The sequence below is a fragment of the Balaenoptera ricei genome, chromosome 13, assembly GCF_028023285.1.
Source record: "Balaenoptera ricei isolate mBalRic1 chromosome 13, mBalRic1.hap2, whole genome shotgun sequence".
Taxonomy (NCBI): domain Eukaryota; kingdom Metazoa; phylum Chordata; class Mammalia; order Artiodactyla; family Balaenopteridae; genus Balaenoptera; species Balaenoptera ricei.
The window spans coordinates 67756007-67774865 of NC_082651.1; the positions used below are offsets into that span (position 1 = coordinate 67756007).

Genomic DNA, 18859 nt, shown 5'->3' on the forward strand with positions numbered 1-18859 from the left:
TGACTCCTAGGATGCTCTGATGAGGACCAGATAATATAGCAACTTTAAGGCTACACTTTGATTTTTAAAAGACTGGATGTCTTCAGTCTGAACACTTCACAAATATACATCTTTCTGACAGAGTAATAAGGTTCAATGCAACTCTGAGAACATACTTCACTTTTACTGAGAAGATGAAAAAGCAAGAATATTAGAAGCATAAAACCATGCCATTATAGCTTCTAGGTATAGTAGGAACCATTTTAGAAGTCATTATTTTGTAAATTATTTATCTTAAAACTTTCCCAAAAAAAAGGTTATTGCCTAGTAATTTTATACTATTCTTAATTATGATATTTCAAAATGTAAATGGAACCATCATCTTTGGCGACTTCCAAGTTAAATAACATGATAAAAACCAGAAAGCAATACTAATGCTTTCCTTTCAAGTAACCTTAATTGGCACATTAAAACTATAAATATTGTTTAAAGGTGGGTTAAAAGCCAGTTTTATCTGTTTTTAAAAAAAAAAAAGTAAATAAACCAATCTTTCTCTATTTAAGGGAAGGGGTGAGGTGGGTCTGAAATAGTGGAAGGATCTAAATAAAAATAATAAGAATATTCATCCTTAATTTTATAATAACCTAGAATGGTGACAGATGGTAATTAGAATTATCACGGTGATCATCCTGTAATGTGTATAAATGGCACATCACTATGTGGTGATCCTGAAACTAATATAACATTGTAAGTCAATTATACTTCAGTTAAAAAAAAATATTCATCCTCTAATAATTTAGTGATTCTTATTTTCCTTTTTGCTTAATCTGTATTTATATCCATAAATATACATTACATTTTTATTCAATGATATTTTTGGAAAAAGTAAACCTATCTATAACTCTGTTTTGTGTGTGTTTTGGTAATAAAAATAAGTTTCTGAAATAAAATAAATTGACTATACATATGAAGGTATCCAATTGCAGCTACTTGAAAGGCTTGCATTTAATTTAGGTATGTCAATTTTGAATAGCCAATTATAAGATACAGAAATTGTCGAGTTTTTCTTCTATTAGGAAATACCCACCTAAATACCCAATGATACATGCCAAAGGTTTCCTAGTGCTTTTGCTTTTCAGTGGACTTCCAGATAGGTCCGCATGTCTGTCTGCATCTGAGGAGAGAGAGAAACACGGAGACAACCAATGAGGCTGATTTCTCTGCCTATGCTACATACACCGCAGAAATAAAATGTGCAAGTGGAAAACAGTGCAAAAAATCCGCCAGATTCCTCCATAATTTCCTTTGGGGCTTAAGAAAACCGTTTTTAGTTCTGGTTCAAATTACTGAATGGGATTTTACCTGGAGAATACTCACTTTAAAGTCCCTTATGAATGTAGCTAACACACATCTTACACCCACATGCTTTCTTTCTGTGTGAGATCATCTGTAAAATAGCCATGGCATTTCTACATTATAGTAGAAAAACTTCCATGAAGTATGAGGTGTTATCAGTCCTAATGGAAGATAAATCTGGCATGGAAGACAAAAATGACAGCTGACAAAGGCAACACACTTGACCATCCCTGACCTAGATGAGAGTGGGTCTCTGTGGAGGAGTCTTCATCTATCGCGATTAAATTCAATTCCATTAGATTAGAGCTTCCCAAAAGTAAAAATGGGTCATTTGGTTTTATCACTAGTTTTCTATCCTTCATTTCCTACTACTATGATGTCATTAGTGCTGAGATTTAAAAGGTTACCTGTATGCAGACAGGTATTTCACCCAATAGTCAGAACAGTAAAATACTGTGATGGATATTAGTTCATAGAGGTCACATCACATTCCTCATACCCTACCATAAAACAGTTCAGACAGAGAAAAATAAAGCACACAACACAAACACTCTCTGCGTTTTAATTAGCTGTCATTAGATGGAAGAGTAGATGTGAAACATGGTTGCCTGTCATACCAAAGAGTTAAGCTGTAGAGTCTGAAGCAACAGAAACAATGTGTATTGAAATATGTTTTAAATTTGCAGATACTGTCATAAAGCTTAACAGAGTAGCTTTAGCAGATATGATTCTGCTATGTTTATGCCTTTTCCCACCTTCACATTTTTGACAAAAATGTCCTACAGATTTTCTGTGGCCGAGACCACATTTCTAGGCATACATACAGGAAATCTTCTTTGACATCCACAGGGATTCTCTGCACTATTAATGTTAAAATGTATAATTCAATCTGGAACTTCAAATGATTTAAAATTAAAAATTAACTTTTTCATTAGCTCTAGCCCTCTCAACAAGGAAACTCTTTTCCAATAACTATTAAACAGGAAAAGGTGGGAAAGCAGCATTTAAAAATATTGAAATAGACAAAGCACAAACTGCAGACAGCCTGGAATCTGAATATATATCCCAAGCACTGGCTAATTACTATGCAACCACTGACAACTATAAATGATCCAGTTTCTTTTCCTCCTACTCAGCTGATTTCCTTTGAGCAAAACAAATTACTAAGCTATGAAGCTTTTCACCTGTTGTGGAATAATAGTGAAGATACAGTCAGAAATATAATAAACATATTTTGGAGGAGCAATCTAAACAAACATTAAAAAGCAGACCAAACCCTGCAAGGATCAAACACCTGTCAAATCACTGTGTGCTAACAGTAATAATTCCTTCCTCATATTACTAATTCACCTAAAATTCAAGTTCTACTTAGGAAGAGGACAAGAGAAGAAATTTCTTTTCTATTAATAAAATAAAGCTTGAGTGACTCATCTTAGTATTTGCTCAATGTTTTGGACAAAAACCATTACTGTATTACTAGTAATAAGATTAACTTTGCTCTTTATTCCACTCTATAAGGCCCAAAGGAAAACTGCCAATGTGACTTCAAGTGATGAACTCCCACATGACTGTTACCTTGACAATAATCAACAAACCCATCAAAGGAGTCACCAACACAATACCCATAGACATTTCACTTTATATTAATCTGCTTTTAATTTCTCACTAAATTAGTAGGATTAATTATGTAATGTTCCAAGTGAGAATTTACAGAGCACTTGAGTGGGAGATCAAAGCTTTTTAGAAGGATCCGTACTTCATCAATCTTCATTATGTTTTATAGGAAGTAGTTGGTGGCAAGAACTATCAGTCTCAACTGTGAATAAATTAGGATGAAAGGTGGATGCTAAGACTACTGCATGACTGTTTACAATAAAAATTGCATCCATTCAGTGATTATACTGAATATAAATAGAAAAATATAGTTTCTGTCCGGAGGAAATGATAATAAACATAGATGATCAGGTCCACATTTGAGTTGGTTAAAAAGAATCCTGGTCTGTACTCAAGACCAGGCCAGTGGTACCTTGCTCTCAAATTATTCACCTAACTATATTTAAAGAGATAATTAATTAGTACCCATTAAAAGCACACAGGTAAATAAAGCAACCTGAGAAATGCCCGAAGAAACCAGAAGGAATCAAAATCTGGCCAGAGGGAGAGCATTTTCACCTCACTCGAATGGCTTGACTGAGCACGAGGCGTATTTCCCTGGCCTCCTAGAGGATGAGCTGTATCTCCCTGAGGTAAACCTGGAAAAAGCTACCTTTTTTTTGCAACTCATGGCAATCTTTCTAAAATGTTTTGGAAATATTAGAGGGGAAAATAAAACAGAAAACTTGCAAAAAGTACATACTGAATTAAAATTCATAAAAATATCTCACATGGGCCTTCAAAATTGCTATCAAAGTAAAACCATCCATAGAATTTTCTTATAGGAATTATAAAGGCATTTCTAAACAAGACATAAAACGCATGTGCCATTAAAAAATTTTTTTAAAAAGATAAATTCAACTACTTAAAAAAATCTGCTTGGCAAATACATCATCAACAAAATCAAAGACAAAATGGGGGAAATATTTGCATTACAGATCAAGAGCTAACTTCCTTAAAATATAAAAAGTTCCCACAAGTCAGTAAGACTTTTAATAGAAAACAGGCCAGGGGCAAAAACAGTTGACAAAAAAGGAAATACAAATGGTTGTCAAATATATGCAAAATTTTCTACCTCATTCAAAATGAGAAATGCAAGCTAATATAACTTACATGTCACCTGTCAACTAGTTAAGGGTTTCAGAGATGGATAACACTGCTGGCAAGGTTCTAGAGAAACAGGCACTCTCTAGACAATGTGGTGGGAGTGTAAATCATAGTTTTTCTGAGGGCAACTGGGCAGTAACTATCAAAATTCAGAATGGAAGTTGCTTGACACAGATGTTTTACTTTTAGGGATTTAACCTGTAAGCTACATGCACATTTCATACATCAGTCTTAAATGATACCTGTATATTTGTTGCAACATTACTTGTAATAGAAAGGGATTGGAAACAACCTAATTTTTTTTTAAATAGGAGAAGTACTGGCTCAAGTACAAAATAGACTATTATGCAGCTGATAAAAAAAGGAGGTGGGACTTCCCTGGCAGTCCAGTGGTTAAGACTCCGCGCTTCCAATGCAGGGAGCACAGGTTCAATCCCTGGTCGGGGAACTAAGATCCTGCATGCCACGTGGCCAAAAATAAATACATATACTTTAAAAAAAAAAAGAAACAAAATCACCCCCCCACACACACAAAAAAAGAGGATGTATCTCTCAATGTACTGGTATGGAATGGCCTCCAAGATACGTTAAGTAAAAAAGGCAAGGTGCAGAACAATGTAGGCATTAACGTCTGTAGAAAAACAAAAAATACACCTACTTAGTTTCTTAGAGATACACAGGATGTCTCTGGATACTTTAGACACGGATGACAATGGTTACCTCTAAAAGAGGTAGGAATGGGAATGGCGTTAAGATCTGTAACCACTTTTGTACCTTTAAAAACATTTTAAGTATCCATTCAAAGACAAATTTTTATTAAAATAATAAACTACCAAAATAAACAAGCCAAAACTGTTCTCCTAATGTTAGAACTTAAAATTTCACAAAACTTTATACAATTATTAACAGTAACTTTCACTGAGAAACCTCTAGAAAACTCATAAAATATACAACAAGTTTCCTTTGAATATGGGCCCTTGGGATAATACTTCTGAAGTCGATTTAGCATCTTCAAACAGAAAAAAAGGGCTCCAGGTATCCCTTGAAAACATTCATACTGGGGAATAGTGCTGTCATTCAAGTCTCGTGTGTTATCAACTCAGAAACTACTTAATTATCCATGCAAGCTACAGAGGGGGCAGGTAAGTCATTTGGATCCATTTCTCTGGGGACTTTTGCTTCATCTCTGAAATGCTGCTAATATACTACTTCTACTTAACCTCAGTCTCTGGATCTTGAGTTTCAAATAGAAGCCCTGTGCTCATCAGGTGTTGGGTGATTTTACAGATCTTTGACAAGTCAGTCATCCAGTAACTCAGTGGTAAAGTCTCATGATAGTAACAAAGGAGGAAAACCATCATTATATTATGGCTGTTTTTAATGAGGGGAGGGGTGTCAAGGGGAAGCAGGGGGAGGCTGTCTGAAACCTGATGCTGTTACAACCATGCAATTGGTCTGCAAATCTTGTCAAGGACATCGTACTTTTCTTTATGCAACGTTTTGGGTTTTGGTCTAGCAATCCATTTTTATTAAGCACTATCTACATGGTAGAACTGGCTCAGGCACTGTACTGTTAGCAATTTTTAGCATGGACTTACATATTTACATATAAAGGTATATCATTCAAATAAACAGGTATTTGGGATTTGGTTTTAACAGTCATTTTTTACATCTATATCTATAAAACACATGTTGGTCATAGTGTATAGTTATTTCAAGTTTTAAAAAATTTTTTAATAGGAAATATATTCCCATGACTTTTTAATAGGAAATATATTCCTATGACTCAAAATTGAAAAAGTTTAGAAGGATGAATAGCGGTAAGTCTCCTTCCCACCCTTTTCCCTCAGCCTCCCAGTTTCCCTTCCCAAAGATATTACTTCTTACATTTTCCTGCGATACTTTATGGATATGCAAACAAAGATTCCCCTGCGTACTATACTGTATTCCTTAACACCAGTTTCTTAATGAAAATAAAGGCCAGAGAGCGCTGCTGTAACAAATTAAAAAAAAAAAACTTCCTCTAAACAAGGATTAACTTGTAAGTCGAGATCTGAAAGTTATGACTATGCTCTCCCCCATGTAACTGAGAATTTATCTCCTCAGCTCCCCACTTCTTCACTCTTCTGTAGTCTGACACCCCATCAACTCTGGCTGTGATACTGGCTGTGATGTTGCTGCCAAGGCCAGGAGTCATGGAAGGGGTCAACTTCTACACTTCTTATAAGAGGAAGAGTCTCAAGTTCACAGGCAAAACTAGTTTCCTTTTCCAATATTATAAAGAATTATTCTAAATGCATTAATTGGAGCTCTTGATCCATCAATATCTTTAGAATTACAAACTTTCACCTGATCTGAAAGTCATTCATCATCACGGTGATTCTTAAACTTTTTGGGGGAGGGACAGGGTCACCACGGCCTTTGAGAAACCAAGGAAAGCTTACCAAAAAAAACCGAAACAAAACAAACAAAAAAACAAATACAGCTTTAACCTCCCCCTGGACCATAAACATGGTTGCATACAGACATTGGGTTATTAACACCTAATCTTGCTAACAAGCCAAGATCAAGGAATCTGCTAAAGAGGTTGTGACAAGGTACAAATATAAGAAGGGAGACGATAATGCAAGAAGCAATTAGATGCTAGGAAAAGAGTTCATTAGCTGCTTGCTGGGTGGGGGGACTGGGACTGAGTAGGTGGCTGCTGAAACTTTATAGTTTTAAATTTCAAGGTAAAATTATTCTGAGAATCTGATTCTATGTGTAACTTGACCAATGAAGCTAAATAAAAAATAAAATATGCTCCTTGGCTCTCATCACAACAAAGGAGTCTGTTCTTTTATTATCATTATTATAGCTATATGTTTGTAGAAATAAAATACAGGTAATTTAATCTCGACCCTTTTTTAGTAGCATGGCCTTTTAACTGAGAAAAATTAAAATAAGGTGACACGAAAACATACTTCATTGAAGAATCATCAAAGTAAAGACAATTTGCAAATTAACTGAGAAATTAACAGAAGCTTAATGAGAAACAGAAGCTTCCTCAGAAGCCAATTTAGTTGTTGATAGTTTCTTTTCCATTCATAGCAACAGAGATGATCCTGGAGCCTGGCCAATTTTAATGGAAGAATTTCATTCACTTTCTTTCTCATGTTTTTTATTTTTTATATTTAAGAAATTATATATAAATGTGTATGTTTTAAATCAGCTAAGCCGTTTATTCATGGATATAAATATTTTCTAGTTCCTTAAAATGGTAAGAAAGTGATAACATAAATCCATGAACTCAGAAATGCTAGCACAAAACCTCAATATACATGCCTAAGTTCTCACATATACATGAGTTTCATGTAGCTAAGTTTCCCCTCCATGGGACGCAGAGATTACTTCCAATTTCTACTCACTTTACAAAGCACTTTTCTTCTTCTTATAAAGCTTTTACCTGTAAGTTTTAAAGCCCTTCAACTGTTCTGTTGAAAATTATCTTTAGGAACAAAAAACACTTTTCAATCATCACTCCTTTTACAGATACCCTCTTTAAATCAAAATGGAACATCTCATAATAAGAAATTTCTTATCTCACAGATAGAGTTACCTACTGAATGTCTTTAAGATTTCCTACCTGTTAAGCCAGACAGCTAGTTTTCTCATCCCATAGGGAAAAAAAGTTGCATGGCTCTAACATGCTAAACAGGAAATGTAACTAAAAGTAGCAAGACTAGAATCAGAGTTCACACACAAATTATGGACACATTTAGGGGTACATGGTAATAACAGAACAACCTGCAATTCATCGGTACATATGACCTTTGTTCTAACAACAACAAAAAAACATAAGCAAGACTGAATGTGTTGATAATGAGTAATAAAGTCATGTAAATGTTATGTAGTAATGTATATGATTATGAAATGGAAACCAAATTGGACAAATAGAAAGAATGCTCAACCACAAATTCAGACACTAGCTTGCAAAAATTAAATGTGTTTTTCAGAAAATTCACCCAAAAAACTTTAAAATTCATTTATAATTTGCTAAATCTTCTAATTTGTTATGAAACACTGTGAATTTCCAGAATATTGTATGATAATTGTAAAAGGTTTGTGGGAAATTGAGAAGTTTACAAAGACATACAATTTCTCATTAGTGTAAATTGGCAAATTTTATTCTACCTTATAGGTAAAAATCCCTCTTCGATAAGGGCTTTCAGGTAATTCCATCACAAAACCCCACTGGATAGGATCACCTCCCACCAATCTTTTGCTGAGCACTGCTTTCTCATAAAGACTGCAGAAGTTTCAATGTTTTCAGGTTGGCATTATACAAATGGCAGCAGACAAAACAATGTTAAAAAAAAATAAACCAAATAAAAGGCTGTACACAAGAACTTATGTTTATTGCAAACAAAAACAAAAACAAAAACAAAAAGAGAGAGAGAGGGAAAGAGAGGAAATGGTCAGAAGCACAACATATAAGGTTAAGAATTTAAAAGCATCTTACATTCTGCCCTAATGGCAGCATAATTAATAGGAACAAACGGCCGTCTTGCTGCCTGCCGCAGCCGGAGGGTATTTTTGCAGACCTGACGAGCAAATTTTGTGAAATATGTAGTGTGAAGGAAGAAAGCTTGACGGGTCTTCACTGCAGACTTTGGGCTCCCAGTGTTTCGGACCGGCATGCCCTGCATGGCCTGGCGAGACATGTGACTTCGAACTCGAGGGTCCTATAAAATCAGACACCAAGAAACATGTAAAGAACAGAACTTGTCAAAATACAATACTCCTTGCATCCTGTTCAAAGAAAAGCGCAGTTTTTAAGTCTTTCACTGAAGAATCGATAACTTATTACGGGAGAGAGAATTTAAAAGTATGTACTTTGGAGTAGGAGGTGGGGAGTAGAGAAGGAAACTGGGTGGAAGTAAGGGTGTCTGTGATCCTATATTTTTCTTCTCCTAAACTGACCTTAACAATCCAAAATCACATTCACAACAGTAAAAAATTGCCAGGGGAGAGACTATTTTTTTAAAAAAAATATTGAAGGGGGTCCTTAAATCTTGTTAGCTCCCAAAAAGAACATCCTCCCTCTGGTAGACGTAGGTGCTTGATATCTGCCATCTATGAGAATTTTACCAAAATCATATTTTAACTGTTGTTCACCTCAAGATTGAGTCCATGCCTTCTTGTCTCTCCTATGATAGCCCAGGGACAGAAAGAATGCTCAGTTTGTACTTATTACCTTATGCAATAAAACACATTTTCAACAGTACTGAAAGGTTGCAAACTGTTTCCAAAAAAGCCATTAAAACCAGTATTTAATCTGTAAGCTCTCTACTCATGCTAACACCTCCCACACACATTATTCTTCTTCTGAGTAATCTCTCAAGACCGATATTTTGAATACCTGAAAAAATTGGATTTGTCCCTGCCCCTCTCTCCATACCCACCCTCAACGTTTCAGTACTACGTTTAGCTATAATAGTTTTGTTTGTTTTTAACTTATCCTATATTGTACTTCTGTTTCCAAGAATGATCCAGGCGCTGAAAAACACTACATTTCTCAACACTAAAAAGACTATTGCTTGTGTACCTCTGTAGCTGGGCTGGGAGGTAACTTCTCCTCTTCCGACTGGGTGGGCATTTTCAGGCCTCCGTATTTTTTCCAATAGAGCCAACAAGTTGCACATAACCTACACTGCATATTAGGTGGGCCCCAAGAATACCACTGATGAGACTGTGTAGCTAAAGACGGAGGAAAAATAAGAAAAAACAAAGAATGCGACATAACTTGTAATATCAATACACATATGGTCAAATATTTCAAAAATATTCCAAATCTTTAGTTTACAATGTTATTTTTCTTCTTCCAGTTTACCCGACAAACAGGAAAGTCTAATACATGTATGTATTTTTCAAGTGAGAATTCATTAAACCATTTATTTCTACAGATATCAAGTGCCTGTGGCCCTTACTAAGAGGGGCCATTAGGTGAAGTGCCCTATATTATACATTGTGCTGCTGAAGGAGTTTTTGTTGGTTCATTAAAAACATTTTGTACAGTATTAAATATTAAAAATATTGTGTACATTTCTGGAAATAAGTTATCAGAAAGGTATTATTAAACTAAATCCAGGTTTTCAAACCTGGGGTTCAGAAACTACCTCAGGGTTTAAAGTGCTTAGAGGGACCCCTCAGATAAAGGTAGAAGTCTGACAGAAACAGGTATCTGTTTTCCATTCCTTTATTTTAATCAATAGATAAAATAATTATTTTACTTTTTCTCTCTTTAAAAACAGAATCCTTTTCCAGACTGTAAGTCCCCGTCAAGTGAGCATGTGTAGCCAAGATCACGGCATGCTTAAGACCTGATAGCTCGATTGATTCATTCCTGAGCTAAACACTACAAACCTGTGCTATTTTGCTCTGAAGTTTAAAATACTGCCATATAACATTTAAAAGTATTCCCACAATGGATCTGAAGTTTAAGACAGAAAACACTGATGATGAACACTAAGTTAATAAGGTACATAAAATTATGATTCTGTAAGTTTGCCTAGGAATATCCTTCCCTTGATCTGTAAGTTACCTTTATCAGGTCAAAACGTTCAAACAGCACATCAGAGTGTCAACTAACACTTCATAAACCAATGTCAAAAAGAGAAGATATAGTGATCATTATAGTCAAACTATCTCTTAGTTTGTTGAAAATGATACTGTGAACCCATCATGTATTATTTTGGGAGGACTCCTTGCAAATAGCAGCCTAAAAACCTTTCCTCTTGTAATTTAAAAACAATAGTAAAATAAGTTGATTTTTTTTAAAAAACACAAATTTTAAGAATTCTAAATATTAGGCATGGGCCTATTTTGGATTCTGAATATAAAATTTCACTCATATTTAAATATACATTTTCACCCAAATTAATCATGACATGTCATTTTAGTATGTCAACAAATGCCTTTGTCTTTATACAATTAACTCAAATTCAATTGAAGTGACAAATAGAAAACACCAAATTCTATCTTTCTATAAAGATAAATCTTATATGTATATTATAGTAAGATACACTTTATAATAGATATTTAATACATGGACCTAAAATACTATAAAATTAAAATTGCTTATTTGTCACACACACATAAAAATGGTGAAATAATTATTTAAAGGGATATGTGAGACTACATATAACATGAAAGGGGTTTATAAGGCAAAAATAAGACACATTAAGCCACTACCACTTGTCTGCAGGATTCTTCTTATTTTCATTTAAATATAAATGAAGTTCAAAATCTAATTGCCAACTCAAAAACAGTTATGCAATCCATGTAAAATTCTGACCAAAAGAATCTACTTTTCGGGCTTCCGTGGTGGCACAGTGGTTAAGAATCTGCCTGCCAATGCAGGGGACACGGGTTCGAGCCCTGGTCTGGGAAGATCCCACATGCCGCAGAGCAACTAAGCCCCATGCGCCACAACTACTGAGCCGGCGCTCTAGAGCCCGAGAGGCACAACTGCTGAGCCCGCATGCCACAACTACTGAAGCCCACGTGCCTAGAGCCCTTGCTCTGCTCCCATCCACCGCAATGAGAAGCCTGCACATCGCAACAAAGAGTAGCCCCCACTCGCTGCAACTAGAGAAAGCCCGCACACAGCAGCGAAGACCCAACGCAGCAATAAATAAATAAATAAATAAATATTTATTTATTTATTTATTTAAAAAATCTAATTTTCCACAGAGTGTTTCCCTTTGTTCTCCCATAGTGCAGAAAATGGTTAGACATGTGCTATTTCTATGAAGATAGCAATCTCCCTGGCTCACACCTTCCTTGGTTGCAGGAAAGATAATTATATGATTTGGCTTTAAAAGCCTTTTCCAATGCTGTAGCCTGGTGTGGAGTATGGAGCAGAGTCAAAAACGCCCCTCATCCCTATGTCCTTAGGGCAGCAGGCTACCCGCCCCCCACCCACAAGAGCTGCTGAGAGACAAAAACTGGGCACCAAGTAGACTTTTAATAAATACGAGTGTCCTTCCCTCTTCCACCCCGGGCCACTTTGATTGGAAGGAAACATAGATGACCGTGTCACCAATGTCCCATTTAAGAGATTATACTGTCATTTTGAGGTTTTAAATAAATATAAAAAATGTATCTGGGACTTCCCTGGCGGTCCAGTGGTTAAGACTCAGCATTTCCACTGCAGGGGGCATGGGTTCAATCCCTGTTTGGGGAACCCCACATGCCTCGAGGCGCAGCCAAAAAAAAATTGTCGACTACCTAGCAGTTCATCTCACCAACCCAATTTAACATCCAGGGCAAATATAATACTGCCGGCACTGGGTAGTTTTTTTACATGGATAAATACTGATAAATAGACTGGGGCCCTGAGGCTAAAAGTATCATAAAACAGCATCTCCCAAGCCAGTGCTCTAAGGGAACCTCGTCTGAGGATTATAAATAGCAGTTTATCCACACGCAGGTCTTTCCTACAGAATTATTTGGAGCCTTTAATTTGTCAAAACATACTGAGAAACACCAAAAGGGGGTTTGGTATATTTCGTGGGACCATGGTTTGCACAAAGCTAGTAACAGCTCTGAATACAGCTTAGCACACACTGCTCGACAAACCCAGGACACCACAGAAGCAAATCAAAGGAAACCCAATACCTAAACTCAGTGTCCAGGTGGAAGGTAAGGATGGGCATCTGTTCACTCTGAGGCTACGTTATTCTGCCCTCTGCGCAGTGCTGACCTCTCGCACCTCCTGCCCGGCAGTGCCAGCACAATTCCCTGCCCTTCACCCACAATTCCCTGCCCTTCACCTACAACAGGCATCAAAGGAGCGGGGGAAGCCCTACTGGAGAAAACTTACCATAGCAGCTCTCACAGGCTCGCCCTAGGAGAGGGTTCTGCGGCTGGAATGCAGTTCCCACGGCTCCATTCACAGCACCAGGTTTGCCATTGCTGGTGGATATTTGGTTGGGATTTGGTTTGCTGCTTTCAATGAAATATAAAGTAAAGTGATAAAAATGACTTGCATAACAAGGTAAAAGGCTCTACATTTCATTATTGATTTATTTTAACTACACGTAAATAAACATTTGAATGTTTGGTAAGAAGAAATAAACTGGTAAAAATAAGGTGTTAAAATGAACCCAAACCATTTATCTTTACAAACCAACGTTATGTAAAAACCAATCTCTTAAGCCTGACACTCACAAAATAAATACACCGTATCTCTTCTCCACCCAAATACAATTTCCTTAGGACACCCTCTGATAAATTTGAAAGATACAACTTATTAAACTTTATCCCCTATCATAAATTCTCCTGAGAATATAATTTTTGGATTAAATAATTAAGCCAAGGGTAGTGTGTTGTGTTTAGAGAAAACCACTGTCCCATTCCTGCTGCTGGTGTGACAGCTGCTGACTCCACACATTGGCTCTCAAGGGAACTACACGAAAGCCACATGCCCAACAGAGACACTGTGGATATCAGCAAGGCATATCTCGAGAGGTAAAAGTTAGCATTTCAGGAGATTGTGACCACTCGTGATTTCTATTATGTTTTAATTTTTATGACGAAGATTAAGTAGCACTTGAAATTAGAAGAACCAATAAATGTATTTGAGGCATTTCTTTTTAAGAGGAAAAAGTTATATCTATCAGATTTCCAGAGGCCATAATTCCTTACAAACATGTAACCCAGACTGTCTTGGTATTTACTGAGCAAACATGGCTCACTTTTTCCCATCTGGGGTAGCCTAACTCCCCTGCTTATCAGCCATGCCTAAGAATACTGTACAGGTGTACATAGTATGTCCTCAATACACTCGTAATTCATTTAACATATATTTATTCAGTGCCCAGTAAACAAAAGTGCCGACATCAAGTAGCTTGCATTCTAGAGGAGTTTTCATGTCTATTTGCTGGGCAAAAAATAAGCAAAGTAAATTAGCAAATTATTTGTTAGTAATGAATGCTGAATGACTAAATGCAGACCATACTCTAGCTTCCTGTGGCTTGTGAAGTAATGAGAGTTCACAACTATTAAGACACCTGGAGTTTCAGCACAGAGTAGGCTCATGAGTTTCCTTTTTGCTGTTTCTCATTCCCACACTTACATTTACCAGTGAAAGCCTAATATGTAAACTTGGCCTGACGACAAATTAAGATTTCTTTCTGGGCTTCCCTGGTGGTGCAGTGGTTAAGAATCCACCTGCCAATGCAGGGGACATGGGTTTGATCCCTGGTGCGGGAAGATTCCACATGCCACGGAGCAACTAAGCCCGTGCGCCACAACTACTGAGCCTGCGCTCTAGAGCTCACGAGCCACAACTACCGAGCCCGCGTGCCACAACTACTGAAGCCCGCATGCCACAACTACTGAAGCCCGCACGCCTAGAGCCCATGCTTTGCAACAAGAGAAGCCACTGCAATGAGAAGCCCGCGCAGCACAACGAAGATTAGCCCCCACTCGCCGCAACTAGAGAAAGCCCGCGAGCAGCAACAAAGACCCAACACAGCCAAAAATAATAAAAATAAACAGATTTTTTAAAAAAATAAGATTTCTTCCTGGCATTGTTACTGTAATTCTTAGCTGACGCCCCATCGCCACCCCAGAAGAAATCATTTAACCTCTGTGTGCACTGAGGGCCCTATTCTATAAACAGGGCTATTATTTACACTTCAAATCTGTGCCAGCAATGTATTTTGAAGACAAATTGGTTTTAAAGACACATTTTAAACCAGACAGAACGTATTTCTCCTCTTACAGTTTTCAGTTGGAAAAGTACAAAGTTAAAAGTGGTGATTCAGAATGACTAAGATTTCCAAGGGTATGTAAAAATATTTGATTTTTAAAATCTACTATACACAGAAAGAAGTGATAGCCCCTTGAAGTCAAATGGCTGATAATGTCAGAAGGCTTTCTCCAAATATAAACATTTCTGACATTTAACAAAGGGCAAAATATATGTGTTAAGAAAGCTAATACAAATTTACAGTTGAGCGGCCTGAAAAAAGAATGAGAGTAAACACAACTTCAGTTGTTCAACTGAATCTAGAATGTTATTTGACTGAATAAACCACTGACCTTAATTCTAATAATCACAAAAGGAAAATGAGTGTGCAAAGATGGAATATAGACAGGTGAACCACTTAAAACATGTTTTGCAAAACCAAGTACCTACAGGTTACTTCTCAGGGGACAAATGGTTAATGTCAATGTGACCATTTGAATAAAGACAAACTTTTTTTTTAAAGTTTTTAAAGCTGCATTATATGAAACTGCCCTTCCTTTATCTAATGCCCAAACCTTTCCTCCCCTCATCTATGCTCCAGATTGCAGTCCTCCTGCCCTCTTGAGAACTTTGTACACTTGATTCTCTTTCCTGGACCCTCCTCATTACCATGGAAACATATTTCTCCATTTCTCCATATTTAAAAAACTCCCCCATTACTCTATCCAAACTCACCCCTCAATGCCAAGAACTCTCTCGACTGCCTTTTCCAGCCAGTTTTCCTGAGAGATGCTAATCTTCACTGTCTGCAGCCCTTAGCACTCTATTAAAGATTACCATCGACCTCCATGTTGCTAAATTCCCTGGCTGTTTTTCATTAGCATTTGACACCGTTAACCTCTTTCCCTCCTTGAAAGACACTCCTCTCTCAGGTTGTGTGATAATGCACTCATCTGGCTACCCTTTTTCAGCTATCATACTCTATCTGATATATTGAACAGATTTCCTCAAGTTTGGTCCAAGGCTCTTTTTTCTTATTACTCTAAGAAATCTCATCCATAGTTTCAAGCACAATATTATATGCTGATGAAGTTCAAATATGGACCTCTAGCCCAGAACTTTCTCCTGAGTTTAAGACCAATATATCTGACAGCATATTCAACACCTCTTTTTGGAGAAAACAAACTCAAAATGACCCAACCTGGCTCTCTGCCGCAGTTTCTCATCATGGTGAACAGCACAGCAATCCACCTAGTTAATTGAGCTGGCCAGAAACCTGGGACTCAGCTTGACATCTCCCCTCTATCTCTCCATACAAGTCAATCACCTCTAAGTAGCATACCATTTCTAGGCCACAGCTCTAGGTCAAGCTACTATCATCTTTCTTCTCCAAGAACTTCATAATTGGTGTTCTTACATCCACTCCCCTGTTTCCCCATACCATTTTCCAAAATGTAGCCAGTAATCTTAAAGTACGTAGAAATTTAATCATGACACTTACTTGTTTACAATCCAATTCCACTGTTTATCAGATGGCTAACTCCTGGCCCTTGCCTACCATATTGGCCTCCCACGGCTCACCACTCTCTTCATACCAGCCACACTGCCTTTCTCTCACCTCCTTAACTCTGTTCTGCCCCTTCCCATCTCACAATCCCATTGGCCTGGAAAGCCTCCATCACCTGACTGAGCCCTCCTCTACAGTTCACTCAAACTCACCTCCACAAGGAATCTTTCCTGACAGCATCAACTGAGTGTGGTCCCCAGAACAAACTGTCACACCATCTCTTCATCAGAGTACTCAACACACTGGGTGACTAGCTGTTTGGCATCTGTCTCCCCCACAACAGAATGTAGGCTCCAGAAGACAACGTGTCTTCTTAACTGATCTATGTCTAGTACTGAACAGAGTGCTTTGCATATATAGGAGACTGCCAGTCTCAAAAGAATGACAGTATAAAATAATTCTTGGGGATTCGCTGGTGGTCCAGTGGTTAGGACTTGGTGCTTTCACTGCCATGGGCCTGGATTTGATCCCTGGTCAGGGAACTAAGATCCCACAAGCCATGTAGTGCGGCATACCCTCCCCCAAAAAACTTAATCTATTATTTGTTTTAAAATAATATTTCAGAGTTAATTGGGAAATTCTTCAAAGAACTCAGATTCTTATCCAACTCAACAGTACAGATTCATAACAGAATTTATTATGAATAATAAAATCATAATAAATAGAATTCATATATTCTATTTATATACATGATTTATGTAACGTTTTTAAAAAGTATGATTAGAAACTCTGTCTAGATCTTCAAAAATCATTCACTTGGATCAGGGGTTGGCAGAGTAAATGTTTTAAGCTTCGTGGGTATTATTTCTGTTGCAACCATTGAGCACTGCCATTGTAGCACAAAAGCAGACAGAGACAATACATAAATGAATGAACATGGCTGTATTCCATAACACTTTATTTACAAAAATCGGTGGCAGGTCAGATTTGGCCCACATACTGGTCTTTGACTTAGTCTTTGACTTAGATCAAGGCTTAGATCAAGACTCCAAAGTCAATGCAAAACAGAATAGCAACAATTATCTGGGTTATTTGCTGAAAACTGGCTAAATGTACTTTTCCTTTGATGTGACAGCACTGCAAAGTATAAGAAAGCTGGTATGCCTGTTTTTGAAAATCTAAGACACATGAATCACAGCAGTGTTTTCTTTGGGGAGTTGTTCTTTTATAGATGAGTCAAATAAAACATGTAATTTTCTAAAATATTAGAAACCACTCTGCAGGAAGGACATTACAGCTCTGAATAAAAATTATGGACCCTGTAAATTACATGTTATCTATCTTGAGATAAAAGATTAATAAGAAATGTAACAATTCAGTGTCTATGAGGCCTCCTGTATATAAAAATATGTATTAATATATCAAAATTCAGTGAACAAAAGGCTAGGTATAAAACAACTGTACTGAGCTCAAAGAGTGAAAAAGCTTGAATCAGTACACAGAACGCTGTAGTAAATTTCATTTTAATCCCTAAAGAACCTAGGATAGCACTATATACATGGTGCTCAATAAATTTTCCTGAACCAATGAACTGTCAAACTCATGACCTCAAAAAAAGATAATTCATTTAAAATGTAGCAAATGAAAAGAAAATTGGCATTCACTTTGATATGACAATGATTTCTAAACCAAAAGGACAATAATGATAGAATGCTAGGCATCTGAAACAACTGAAACCTATTCATTATTTATCCAATATTTACAAAGTTTGGTTCTAATTACATCCCCTAACCCTTTCCCCAAGCAAACAATGTAAAATCCTCAAGCAAATAAACAACATACCTCAAAAGGGCAATGCACATTACCCAAACAAAATACATTAAACAATACAATACAGAAGTTTCAAAAGTTGCTAACTTTCTGAAACACATTTGCTTCAAATAATATTTTCATAGGTTAGTTTTCTAACACTTTCCCTGAAGCTTTTTATTTATTTATTTATTTTTATTTTTATTTTTATTTTTTGCCACGCTGCGTGGCATGTGGGATCCTTAATTCCTGACTAGGGATCGAACATGCACCCCCGTGCAGTGGAAGCGTGGAGTCTTAACCACTGGACCACCAGGGAAATCCTCCCTGAAGCTTTGATGGCATGTTTCCTCTGGTCCTTTTGTTAGCTGACTTGGGGTTTCCCCCACCAGCCATTTTTCTTTCTAAAAAAGGTCATTTAAGTGGCACCATAATGGAAAGCGAACAAACAGTGCTTTGTAGTGGAAGAAAATAAGATACATAAAGAAATTCAAATTTGGCTGAAACTGACCAAAATGTACATATTTCGTTTTGAAGAGAATTAATACCATGGCAAATATTTTAAAAGATTTCCATTACTTACTAAGTTGGGATATACACTTGTTTCAGCTTACTCTCAGCTTCTGCTGCTTTTAGACGTTTCTAATTCAAAAGATAGATAAAATATTTTACACACGATGTCGAATAATTATTACCACTTCATCTGCCTT

The 18859-nt window shown here is 36.8% G+C and overlaps 1 protein-coding gene across 5 annotated transcripts in view; it reads right to left on the reverse strand.

Annotated features, from left to right (window-relative positions):
• The window catches only part of MTA3 (metastasis associated 1 family member 3), a 166281-nt gene that overhangs the window by 31458 nt on the left and 115964 nt on the right, over positions 1-18859 (reverse strand). For 3 of the 5 annotated variants that reach the window (XR_009506601.1, XM_059943496.1, XM_059943492.1), the window contains exons 11-15: positions 18733-18791; positions 12962-13086; positions 9683-9834; positions 8597-8819; positions 1067-1153 (exon numbers count right to left, since the gene is read on the reverse strand). Coding sequence is in view for 4 of the 5 variants with exons in the window: in XM_059943496.1 (XP_059799479.1) it covers positions 1067-1153; positions 8597-8819; positions 9683-9834; positions 12962-13086; positions 18733-18791 (646 nt within the window). In the remaining variant the exon portion in view is untranslated. Of the gene's footprint in view, positions 1-1066; positions 1154-8471; positions 8820-9682; positions 9835-12961; positions 13087-18732; positions 18792-18859 lie in introns of those variants that run through there. The other 2 variants (XM_059943494.1, XM_059943493.1) reach the window with 2 other exon arrangements.